Source organism: Sceloporus occidentalis, unplaced genomic scaffold, assembly GCF_023333645.1.
Source record: "Sceloporus occidentalis isolate IW3139 unplaced genomic scaffold, rSceOcc1.0.p SCAF_61, whole genome shotgun sequence".
Lineage (NCBI taxonomy): Eukaryota > Metazoa > Chordata > Lepidosauria > Squamata > Phrynosomatidae > Sceloporus > Sceloporus occidentalis.
The window spans coordinates 2,664,677-2,677,900 of NW_028317041.1; the positions used below are offsets into that span (position 1 = coordinate 2,664,677).

The 13,224-nt window shown below is 38.0% G+C and overlaps 1 protein-coding gene across 1 annotated transcript in view; it reads left to right on the forward strand.

Moving 5' to 3' along the window:
- LOC149287406 (sodium/bile acid cotransporter 7-B) overlaps positions 1 to 13,224 on the forward strand; it is a 74,974-nt gene that overhangs the window by 47,903 nt on the left and 13,847 nt on the right. Inside the window, exons 6-10 of the mRNA XM_089492930.1 lie at positions 2,062 to 2,097; positions 6,348 to 6,431; positions 10,524 to 10,689; positions 11,601 to 11,652; positions 12,141 to 12,214. Coding sequence (XP_089349056.1) covers positions 2,062 to 2,097; positions 6,348 to 6,431; positions 10,524 to 10,689; positions 11,601 to 11,652; positions 12,141 to 12,214 — 412 coding nt within the window. The remainder of the gene's footprint in view (positions 1 to 2,061; positions 2,098 to 6,347; positions 6,432 to 10,523; positions 10,690 to 11,600; positions 11,653 to 12,140; positions 12,215 to 13,224) is intronic.

The window sequence follows — 13,224 nt, forward strand, 5'->3', positions numbered from 1 at the left end:
GTCAGGACAAAAGGCAGGGGGGGCTGCAGCTTCTCCCTAAGGTGAGTACATTTATTCTTTTTTTGGGGGGGGGTGCTAATGACAATACATACAAAGTACTTTCATGTGTATTGTTAAGGGGACTGCCTGGGACACTGGACATGTCCTCCAAAACATCAGATTGTCATTTCTAAATGCATTTAAAGTGTAAGGGAACGCAGGGGCACATATTAGCCCAATAGGAGACAGAACCCATTCTCTTAAATCCGTTGCTACATCCTCATCCCTAGCCAGAACGGGCACAATGCACTTTTAGCCGGTCATCTGCAAATGAAACGTGTATATTAACAACGTGTGTATTTACACTTCCAGTACACATTCATTATGTGTCCTTCTGTATACAAGGTCATGGTTACAGTCATTTGCAAAGCTGATCTCTTGAACAGCACTGGCGATGGTGCAAAGAGGGACCCTTCTCCTGTCTGCCGTCAAACTTTCAGGAAATCCATTTGCACCTCTGATGTGAAAGACTGCATGAATATATTTCGCTCATTTTTAGCGGTGCTAAAAAAGACACCTTAAATTCCGATACTAAAATGAGAAGAAAAAAAAATCCATGTAAATTACAGCAAGTGCATTTTTGCTGATTCATGAGACATTGTATTCTAATGCAAAGTGTTGACTTTTTGTGTTTGCTCTTTATTGACTAATAGGGTAAGTTGGCATACTTTGAAGCAGTCGTTAAACTTTTCAGCCTGCTCATTTGTGTAAAAGGGTATTACAATGGAAAGATAAGTTAACATTTGGGCCATCACTTTGGGGTCAGTTAGCAAGACCGGGGCCAACATTGCTTTAACCCCACATTTTCTGTTGTATGCAACTAGGCAGTATTTGGACAGCCCAGCCCAATCCAGGTTTGTTGACCCAGCTAGGGTGTTAAAGTGTATTGACTGCTTTGTCTACGGTACATTAACCTTTTCAGGACTGTGATTGTCTGAAGGGTCACTCAACTCCTGTAGTATTGTTGAGCTTGGCGGGTACATGCATTGTGTGGCATTGTTACCCCCTGTTCCTCGCAGCTGCCCAGAATTTAGCATTAGTTAATCTAGCCTGTCATTATAAATAACACAACCTTCCAGCTTCCACTCTGTACGTATGATGTGAGATTGTCGTGTTTATTCAGTAAAGCAGGGGTTGGCAGGGGAGTTTGCTGGAGAATTCTGGCTTCGACCCACTAAATCCATTATGCACAATAAATAGCCATCAACCTTTCTCTTACAAGAAGGGCTCAGCTGGCCCTGCATAATGTATAGTGATATCAAAAAGATTTCCTTAATGTCACCTCTCTGGTTTAACTACACATTATACAGGGCCAACGCAGCTTTTATTGCAGGCAAAATTTAATTTTATTGGTTTCAGTGGGTTGAAAACCACGCTTTCTTACCAGCTCCTACTTTAGTGAATAAACCCCTACAGGAATGCAATAACTAAAACAAGAACAGTTGAACATTTTTATCTCTACTTGTAAGAGGAGGTCACCAGGGCTGGCCCTTCAGAGTGTATAGCAAAACCAGGGACTTAAAACATTCAGTTCTCATGCAAGCAGCTGAGCATATTTTTTTCTTTTTATAGATTTGTATACTAGTGTCATCACATTATGGTGTAATGCCTCATCTGCAGCAAACAATAAATCTGCAATAAGTTAACATTGTGCATTTGTTTTATTTGTGTGTGTGCATTTTGACACTTCCAACCGTGTTACATTCATGCATATGTTTGGGCTAGGTGTCTACTTTGGATAACATTGTATTTCATTGTACCAAACGACTTAACAAATCTTGAAACTTTCAATTATAAAATGTGTTGCCAAGATAAGATTACTTATTGATTTAAGCTTTTTTTATGCATCGTTTTAGATCTGTGGAAGGAAGCCATGCTTTAGAGTTTGTGGGTAAATAGATCATGGTGTGGCAATCAATATTGGGTACATTGTGGACCAAATAATCCATGTTTGTCAGTCATCCTAGTAATATGTGTAGCGAATATGTAATTCTCCTAACGTTTGAAACTTTCTTCTTGCAGGGCATTGTTGTGACTCCACTGCTGCTGCTCCTGTTTGTAAGTATTATGTACCTTTTGGGATTATTCATTTCCTGGACATCCATACATGAACATTGGGGAAGCTTCATCAACCCATTGTTCATTTTTCTTTTCCATCTATTGTAACTGATTTATTATTTACCATGTATCTTTGAAACCAAAATCTGAGCTGTTTTCTTTTTGTTTTGTTGAACTACACCTTATAGATTATTTAAATATTGTCCAGCCCCACCATGATGACTGTGTAGATTGTTTTCTGTAATCATTTTGTTATTTGTTATATTTTATATACGTGTTTATGTGCATCTATGCTTCCAAAACACAAGCCTTTTTATATGCGTGTTTTGAGACTTGTTTTACGTTTTTTAATTTTTTTAATTTGTGGTTTTGTTTCCGTTTTCCTTTATATGCCGTTTCTCAGCTGGTATACAGGTGCAGGAGCTGTGTAGTGAACAAAAGCTAACAGGGTGATTGATCCCCTAAGCTGTCCAGACAGCATGCCCTCACAGGCCGCATGCGGTTTGTGAAGTGTTTGTAGTTATCGTCAGTGGGTTAAAGTACCTTTAGAGAAGGTATTTCTTTATTGCTCAGCACGCAGGATTCCTGTTTAGAAGACCTGAACGACGCTGGGAATTATTTACCAAAGTGGCAGTTCACAGAGGAGCTGTGGTTACAACCCACAGACTTCACTATATATTGTGAAGGACCAACCTCAGTGAGTTTCTGCTTAAAGAACAACTTGGTTGACTGTATAGTTAATAGTTAAATTAATGAGATTTCCTCTCTGATATAATTATGCTTTTTACAGAGCCAGTCAAGCTCGACTTGCAAGAAAAAAATCAGTTAAAACGTCAACACTCACTCTTGTTTTGACATATGTATCTAGCACATTTTCTCTAGCCCAACTATATGGAAGCTGTGCAAAAAGTCTGTAGTCTGAGTGGATCAGTAGGGTATCGGTGATATTTTTATAGTCAGAGAGCCTGCGGTCATGGACAGACCTACAATTTGCCTGACCAACTGTCACATGATAATATATACATTAGTATCTATATTTTAACAGCAGCATCACTGTTATTGATAAGTGGCCTTGCAGACCATGCTCTGGCCAGTCTCGGCCTTTATACCTCACATGGCGTTTTGGATGGAGCTTAAAAGCTGAGTTATCGGTGAGAGAAAGTGTGATCCAGTGTCCTCATCTATGTGATGGGAGACTTGGCTCAGACTGCAGCCTAATAAGCCAGGCTTGACTTGTTTCTGCAAACCTGCCAATCTCTGGGCCTGAGTTGTTATTTTTATGGAAGATTTAGTTTGTATGGATAATTGTGCTGTGAGAACACTGTTTCTATTTGATAAGCAAGATGTATTCCATGCTTTGTTGGTTTTAAATTTATTTTGTGTTGTTTGTCCCACTACACATGTACTTGCATTTATTTTGTGAACAAGTAGGGAAAGCATTGCATAACATCATTATTCAGCTCACTATATATGAGCTTTGTTTTATTGCACTACTAATTGTGCATTTGTTTATTTGGTTGTGAATACTAATTGGCGCTTACATGTCCATAGAAAGATTAATAGATTGAAAGATGCACCTGGAGACTAACATGCCAAACTAGAGCATCTGTCTTGCAGATACCAACACCGATTGACTGAACACTGAAGGGACTGAGCTGTATGCCAACATCTGTTAGGTGTCATCCAACAACACTGACTCTTACCTGTCTCCCTGTGTAGAGAGAATCTTTTACCGTAGATATGGGGAGTAAGGACCTTGAACCTATTACTGTGGCTCTCTTCTTGGGACCTTCACTGCCTGACTTTTCTGCAGTCCTACTGCAGATCCTCAGAGCCCAACACACTCACCTTCTCATCTTTTTATTTTATGTTTTATCGGCATTGCTACAGCATACGTGGGTAGGGATTGGCTCACATTTGGGTCACGTCGCATGTGTTACATGAGTGATCGTGGGATCGGTTCTGCTGTATGTGTGTCAGGGACTAGGTCCATACAGATGACTGTAATGACCCAGAGTGCCCAAAGATGGTGCCCAAAACAGTGATATCCTGCAGGCACCCTGGAGCAGACATGAGACATAGCTCTCCAGACAAATGTACAGGATGCTGAAGGCTGGGAGTAGGGAAGCTAAGCAGAGTAACAGCAGAAACATAGCAAGCTAATGGGACAGAGTGAGCGAGGGGGACAGGGCAAGGAACAGGGAGACAAAGCAAGACACTTAACCAGACAAGACATACATGGTACAGGACACAACAGAGGACAGGGAAACAAGGGATGGAGTGAGGAGCCAGGATCCTCAGACGCTTCTCCTTTAAGCAAGGATAGGATATCTTAACTGGGACATGGGGAAAGAGGAACTGAGATCCTCAGATGATTCAGGGAAAAGAGGGCAAAGGCACATAAAAGACTAACACATATAAATACAGGACTAGCCTAAGACTATAAGATGACAATTGGCGATTCAGTCACATCTTATGGCCATAGAATGCTTAGCCCACCACAACGCCAAAGTACTCCAATATATCGGTGGGTCCTAACACTAAACCATGCCTACTGAATCACTAATAAGCTGAAACTAAACATTTAATCTATACAGAGAACAGAGAACCGAGACAAGCATAAAAACGGGTGGGGCACACCTTATAAGAGAAACAGGAGCTGAAGCTAAGAGCAGGACTGGAATCAAAGAATCAGAAGTACAGGACAGAATATAAGGAAATCCAGGAATGGATCACAGCAAAGGGGGAACTGTAGCGACACAGGGGAAACCAGAAATATGCAGCTCCGCAGCCTGGATGGGGCATGACAATATGTTACTAACTGCATTGAGGGTATATTTTAAAAGGAGTGCATTTCCTAATCTGCTGGCTATAATGGTCTGTTGTCTTATAATGAACATTGCAAAATGCAATAGTCTCCACTGTTTAGCCGGCTGTTTGGATGTTGCCTAACAACATGAGCTTTACCTATCCTTTTCTGTAGAGGGAATCATTTGACACAGGTACAAGTGGGGGTCTGTCTTGGTTAGCTCTTCCATGATCATAGAGATATCTCTGCTGGGAATTGCCCTTCTGCTCCCTGTAGCCCCTAAAATACTAGCGTTTATAGCAGTTTATGTGCCCAGCAGAATCTCCTGCTTCAAGAGCAGGTTTCAGCTATGGGTTACATTAGTCTGCGTTTAACTCCATTATGGTACATAATGACAGTCCTGTGAAAACAATTACCTTTTCTGATTTTATATATTCATGTACTTTTGTTTGGAAACATGCTACATGATGTCAGCAAGTAATTAAGTGTGAAGAAATGTTCAGCATAATTAAACATTAAAACGACTGTTGTATGTAAGCCAAGAGCTAGACCTTATTTAGTGAGAAACATTTCAAAATCATTTTCCTTCCTTGTAGACAGACTGAAAAGGACAGTAATTTTGAGGGCTATATGATGCTCCATCTTCCCACGGCTGTACTTGTTTTTGTGCACAGAATATAAAATATTAATTTCACTTTCCCTTTAAAGTGAGCCAGCTATGTAATGTTCTCTCACATAGAGAATAATGTTAGCACCATTGTAAAGGATGCATTATTTATGTTAAGATGCATGTTTAGGCCCAGGTTATAATAAAAGTGTGAAAAGTACATACATGTCTTAGAAAAAAACCTAGTGCAGTTTTAACACTTCCAATCAGTGTACTTTTAGAAATTACCTAGTATTACGCATCTGAACTCCTATGACAGAAAACCTAGACTGTTTTTGACTGTTTATGTTCAGTCTTCAAGAACATTTGTTTATACAGTACAAAAGAAAAATCAAAAACAAATCAACCATCTCCCTTTGCCCACAAAACATCATCAATTTTTCTAGGTACTTCTAGCCATAGGTGTCATACCTAAAATACACCTCTGGCCCTGACACATACAGGTTTAAATGCACAGAGTGCCTTCCCTCTTTCTCTCTATATATAGTAGTGATGAGAAGCATTTAGTGATGAGAAGCATTTAGTCCTGGAAAGCGTTCTTGTAACACAAGCTGTTACATAACCCGTGTGACACTTCATTATCTAAAAAAAAATCTTTGTTATAGAAAGAGTGGACTTTCATTTACCAAAACACAGACCATGTGCTTTGGAACATATATATATATTTTTTTTAAATATGTCGTTTTTAAAATTTACTTTTGATTTTTGTGTATAATGTCATCGCCCAATGCCAGATTTGTTAAGCCTAATTATTCTTTCTTTTCCTTCTTTTAGCTGGGATCATCGTCTTCAGTGCCCTTTACCTCTATATTCTCCCAGCTCTTCATGACTGTTGTTGTTCCACTGATCATCGGTCAGGTATGTTCTCCTTTTACTTTGGGCTACTTTCCTTTTTCTAAACATGTGTGTTGTCTATGTAACCTGGGTTTTGACCGAAGCATAAAACCCCCAGATTACCCAGTCAGACTGCGGTGATGTTTTATGTGTATGTCCATAAAAGAAATAAAACTGATTATCATTTCATAAAGTATAAAATATTCCCAAAAATATAACATATGGAGAGATATGTTCCTATACTATGAAACAATGACAATGTGTGGATATGTTCTAAGTACGTAGGTTTGCCGTTTGAGCTTCCAGATGCTTTGTCTCTTGTAATTATGGCAGAACCTGGTCGTTTTCCATTTTCCTCAGAATTGTGTTCAAAATAAAAGAAAAGCAGCCGTGGTCACCAGGCAAACAACAAGATAGTCTGGGATAAAATTGTGGGTGACACATCAGATTCTGAACACATCCAAGTTATCCTCTGGAGGTGTCTAATGAACGGCCTCTTGCTCAAAGCTCTGCAGATGTCACCAGCAATGTTAGTCCAACATCATGTATTTTTAATTTAGTTTTCAGATCATCAATATTAAATAGCAAGCCGGGCGGCATATTTGTGAACATCTTTGGGAAAGTTAGAGTGGAATCACATTTTAACTATAAATATATAATATTATGGCAATAGTAAAAAAAAAAAATGAAATAGGAAAAAGATATAATTATTAACAATAAACATGCATGGATGCCCCAATTCTTTATGCAGATGAGCACTATGTGAAAATCACTGAGAAAGTATATATTTTTAAAATTATGTCAATTTAGCATTAAATTGTTCTAAATATTTTTTTGCTGTGGGAAAGAATATGAAAACTGAGGCCCTGGTGCTGTGCTTTCAAGCTTTTCAATCTTTAATGTACTTTAGGTGCATAAACCAAACCTTACTTGGTAACAAAAATCAATATTGTTTCTTACAGTGCATATATATATATAAATATACTTTATATAGATAGATAGATATGAAATGTGTGTGTATGATTTTATATATAAAATAAATATATAAAAAAATTTGACAATGGGAAAAACACACACCGCTAGTGGCTTTTAAAAAAAAAAAAAATATTGTCAGTGTTCTCAACTAAAATAAAATGTAAAAAATCCTATAAAAAGAGTAAATGTGAATAAGAAGATGTTATGTACACAGGGTCTGCATGGGTTAAATAACATACGGTTTCATTGATAGTCACTGCAGTATGTTATTTCCCATCCTGCTTTCATGCCATCTTCTGCTCCTGCATAAAAGTGCTTGTGACAGACCTTTATTTTATGTTTTATATTAAAGAGCAATTTATGATTAAATGTTAATGACATAGAATTTTCACAGTGCGCCCGTATATTCTACCAGTTTGAACATTTTTCAAAGAAGCACACCAAAACCCACTGTTTTCCATGAATAAATAATAAAATGCATGTCTGCACATCATCATTCATGCATTCTCTAGCTGCTTGGCCAGTGATTAACCTTTTGGGTACTACAGGGGGAGTGATGTCCATCCTTTTGGTACTCGAGTGGATGTTGCTGTAGGATGCCAAATATTTGGTACGGTGAAGTTTTGCATGCCAGCACTGGTAAAAGTGTTGTCCAAGATGAAAGTTTTTCATTTTTTTTATTGCCCCAGTTTAAAATATTGTCAGATTATATTGCGTTATTAATGTTGTGTTTTTTCAACAAGTTGGACAATGCCTATCTAGACTCCAGCATGCAATGGTTCATAACAGCTGTCAGAGACCACATTAAGGAACATTGTGATTGTTTATTTATAAACCGGTAGCATATTCCAGTAAGCAGCAATGGTTCCATCTCACAACCAAATAAATTAAACTGTATTATTCCTCCCCTCTGTACTGTAGCAAGTCCAGTGTGTAATAAATGTCAGTGGGCTTTGCTCATTTATACACCTCCAGTTGACATACCAGCCCATAACGCACCCTCTCCACTGATCTTTTGGGTTCTTGCAGTTGCAAGAATTAAATTTTAATTTGGAGGATCCGTAACATTTTTAGTTAATGCCTTTCTGTAAATAATACATGATGAAACCAAATCATTAAACAACGAATAGGGCTCATATACAGTTAAATGTCTTTTATTCCCAGCAATAAAGTACATGTAAAATATCTGTAAATAAAGAACTCTAACCTGTATTAGATTTGCAGTGTATATTGGACTTCACATTACAGCGTCCTGCCGTTTCGGACTCCCTTTTCTTTTTACAGCATATCAGGGGTTAATTTATGTTACACCTGTATTATATTTGAATTCATTTCATTTAAAACCACTTGGTGGTTGGTTCAATAATCAGTCTTATCCAACATGTAAAACCCTTTCCTGAAGCCGTAGAGATGGAAGATTGCTTTTCCTGGTTAATAAAAGAAAGTCTTCCTGGCCATGGCGTGTGTTTATAGGGGATAGCATCAATGTGCCACCCACATGAAATAATGTCCATTCTTATTGAAGGTTCAATTAATGTATGTAACCCTTTTTACACTTGAGTAAAATCTACATTTGGCCTTGAAGCTTCGGACAGCCGCGTGTGATGCCTGTCCCGGAAGGTCAATAAAAGGCCACAATGAGTGCTCTCCTCTTGAGCAGAGGGATATCGATCACGGCAACCAATCTTAATGTATATATGGGGTGGTCTATGGATCATTTACAGTGGATCCCTTCCTAGTTGGGGTATGATTAGAGCTTGGAAACCACCCAAAGACCACACCATATAATCATCTCTGCAGTAGCTGTGCTGCTCTTGAATGTCATATATATTTGAGGTTATCCAGTTCTTTTGGATTACAAATTCCACCATCTATATGTGGACATACAGTCCGGCCATTGCTGCAGGACTTACGTTCTTAAAGGAGCTCCTCGGTTGAGGTTGTAGTGAGATCATTGATACAACTCTTTGCTTGTCTCAAAAGCCTGTCTGAACCACACGTTCACTCTGTCCTTCCATGATAACCTTCCATTCTTTTTTGGCAGAATGTCCCTGCTACACACAGCAAGGGAAGTTAGACCAGGCTATGCGATGTTCTCACTAGTGTACAAGTAACGGTATCATTATACGTTTATATGCTGGGGGGGGGGCGATTCAGCACACATTTTGAATCTTTTGTGCAAAAACAGCATCTGGAATAATTTTAACCTCAGCTACTACATAACTGATTCGTAACTGAAGCGTACCTTCACGCTGCAGCACGTGTAAGATGCAAATCCTAAAGCCATTGGTTATTCTTTTCTGGAATCTGTTTATTTTGCTTAATAGAGTACATTAGTTAAAAGTGATGTCTTTGCTGAAACCTATCTAGTAAGTATGAGTCCTCACTAACACTACAACCTGCAAAGAATATGGAATACTTCTAAGCACATATGTTTTTGAAAAATGTTTTAGAGCTTTGTGAAGTTTTCTCCTAATGAATTAACGCAGGTGGAGATTAGCTTTTCCCTCCTGTATTAATTGTATTAGAAGAATTCAAATGACATTTGTCTTTAGATTTATGAAAACGCCAGATATTCAGACTCTGAATTATTTAAGTTCCCCCAACACATACACTTTTGCTTTTCTAGCATAAGTTATAATTTAATTAAAAACGTCTGGTGCATCCCTGGCATTTTAAATATTAAAGCGTTCCATGGATCACTTTCGATTATCTGCCGTCGTGAAATTCCTGAAGATGTCACAATTTTAAGGTTCCTAAAGTTGTTCTCGGAATTGTCTGTTGATGCAAGAGGGATTGTGATAATTACATACATCCATTAGTTTCAGCAGAGGAGATAAACATCAGGGAGGCTTAATGGGCTTGTCTCGGTGACAGCTAGCAAAGAACATTTGACATAATTAAGGATAGATTTGAATGCAGTTGAAGATATACTCTCATTACATGTGCCCAGTGGAAGTTGCACTAAAAATGTTAAATTCCCCAGAATAAGACTATAGCGGCTGGGAAGCTTTTGAAATCCTCTGTGGCAGTCATTCAAATTATTCTCTCCTCTTTATGTCAAATTCACTTTGTGATGCCCAAGTTGGCAGTCCCTGTTTGCACTAAAAGAGCTAACCTGTTTACTTCTTTCTCGTTCAGATTGTGCGCAGATACATTAAAGACTGGCTAGAGAGGAAGAAGCCTCCATTCGGTGCCATCAGCAGCTGTGTCCTCCTCATGATCATCTACACAACCTTTTGTGACACATTCTCTAATCCAAACATCGACCTGGATAAATTTAGCTTAGTTGTGATTGTATTCATAAGTAAGTGCACAATTCTTTCTTTATTCTGGCTGCCCCGTCCAATTTTGGGCCAAAAAATTACTTATAGTACACACTTTCTCTTCTTAATCTATATAGTGGTGTGGTGACATTCGCTGTTCAGCACTTTTTATAACATTCTTGGATTACTTTATTATGCCTACTAATGCAACTATTGTTCTCCTCCTTCCATTGTTGTATATCAGATTAAAAACCAGATGATTTGCCTTTATTCATAGTGCTTGCATTGGTGACAGATTAACCATGAAAGGCCACATTCCTTGTCTGTACTATCAAGTGTTAACTTTTGACACTTGGGCATAACTTGGGCATTTACAGCTCTTAATAATAATCATTTTTGCAAATATGTTGTAATGATCTAAGCCTTAAGTAATTTGCTCTGACCGAGTCTGGATACTTTTTGTTTTCCTGCCAAATACATTTTGTTTTAATCTATGATGGCACATCTGATACTTTTTGGAATTAATATAATATATGATTTTTTACACATTCATGCTCACACACACATATACAAAGTACACATCCATGCTCTCACACACACAAGTACACATCCATACATACATATTATATATAATGCAAACACATATATATCCCACCGCTCCTGCAGCTTTCTCTCTGGCTGTTCGCACCCACTGTGTGGGCAGCCTCAGGTTTATGGTTCACGATAGGCTCCTGTCTCCACGTGCCGTTTCAAAATAGGAACAGTGCGGTCCATACACACACACACACACTGCTGCTGCTCTGTCTGACCTTAATGGAATTTATAGTCATTTAACCAGCATTCTCCAATATTACGCCATGCTTCATAACAGAAAAACATATTCATTGGTACGTGGCTTGTTATAGAGACTGGATTTTCTGTTTGTTAATAAAAATGTGTTTTTGTTTTTCAGTATTTTTTATACAGTTGGCCTTCATGCTTTTAACATTCCTGTTTTCCACCAGGTATGCATACTTATTATGTATTACAGTATCAGTCTTACGTTCCACTATCAATATGACTTTATACGGGATGCCACAGATCAAACCTATCAGGACATCCTTCTATAGTTATTCTTTAAGTATTCCAGAACTAGTGACGTGTGTGGATATATATATATATATATATATACACACATACAGAATTATATTATACATTTAAATCAATGACTTTACATGTGGTTGCTGAAAACACATCCCTTTAAGAATAAAAAGAATGAGTGTCCTAATGGTGATGTAAATGGTGTCTTCATCTCCTTGTTTTCCCTTTCCTTAATTAAAAATTGAGCTATAATGGTGAGTAGGGGCAACATAACCCCTTAGGTTGCTCTGAATACGCCCCCTTTTACTATGCGATGTTTCATTGTACATCTCTCTCACATTTTTTTTGTATAAATGTAATTGTATTATCATTATTAAAAAATATTATTTTATATATTCCTTTTTAATTTCAGTAAAAACAGCGGTTTTACTCCAGCGGACACAGTTGCAATAGTATTTTGTTCTACACATAAATCCCTAACTCTGGGTAAGTAGCTTCATAAATCAACACAGTGAAATGCGTTATCCCTAAGAATAATTAATGCAGCTCTTATATATTTAGAGTTTGATATTTTATTTTCAAAGCATTTAAAGAATCTGTCACCTAAACATGCAGGGAGCATGGAGTCTATTAGAGTGTTTTGTGTAAATACACAGTGCTAGCAGAATTCCCAGAAAATGTATGGGTCAAGAATTTGCCTCTACTGAATGCAAATCAGCTAATCCAACAGAGAACAGGTAATTTGTGGTGGTGTCACAAATGAAGAAAGAATTTGCAAATCTTCACTGTTTTTTACCCCTTTTTTACGGGGTTAAATGTTTGCTCTTGTGCTTCAGACAGTATGTAGACCGTTTTCCATATAGACACATTTAATATCTTCAAATGCACATATTTAATATCTAGACAATATTATGATGTTTCTAGCACATATCAAATGAGGCAAATATTGTTCCAGGAGACTTTTATATATGTTGAGACAGGAGCAGAATGGCAACGTAAGTAGGCCCTGGCACCTGTAAATGACATGCGTGTGGCTATCGGATGCACACCAGTGCATGCTGAACACTTACGTTTTAGCGGTGTGTGCATTCTACATGCAGCCAACCAATAAATGTGTTGGATCAGCCAATAAAAGTAAGTTATTTGCCAGTTTGGACCTAAACATCTGAGCATGAAAAAAAACTTTGTAAGTAGAAATGTTACGCTATATACTATATTTCCAATAATAATAATACAAGTTTGTCGCTGGTCGCAAAAAGTAGATATCTGTGTTGTCATCTTCCATGAGTACAGTTTGTAGGATGCTATATTAAGATGCGTCTTGTGCTTTGTGAGGTTTGTTGGCTTACAACTGACCTCCACTTCGATCGGTTTCACAAGCTATCTGTGTAGCATGAAAAGCTTTTCACAATGGCAGCTCTGTATTTAACACTTGCACCTTGCAAGTGGTTGCGTGGTTTAAATCATTGCAGCTTGTGATGATCTCGGAATCCAGC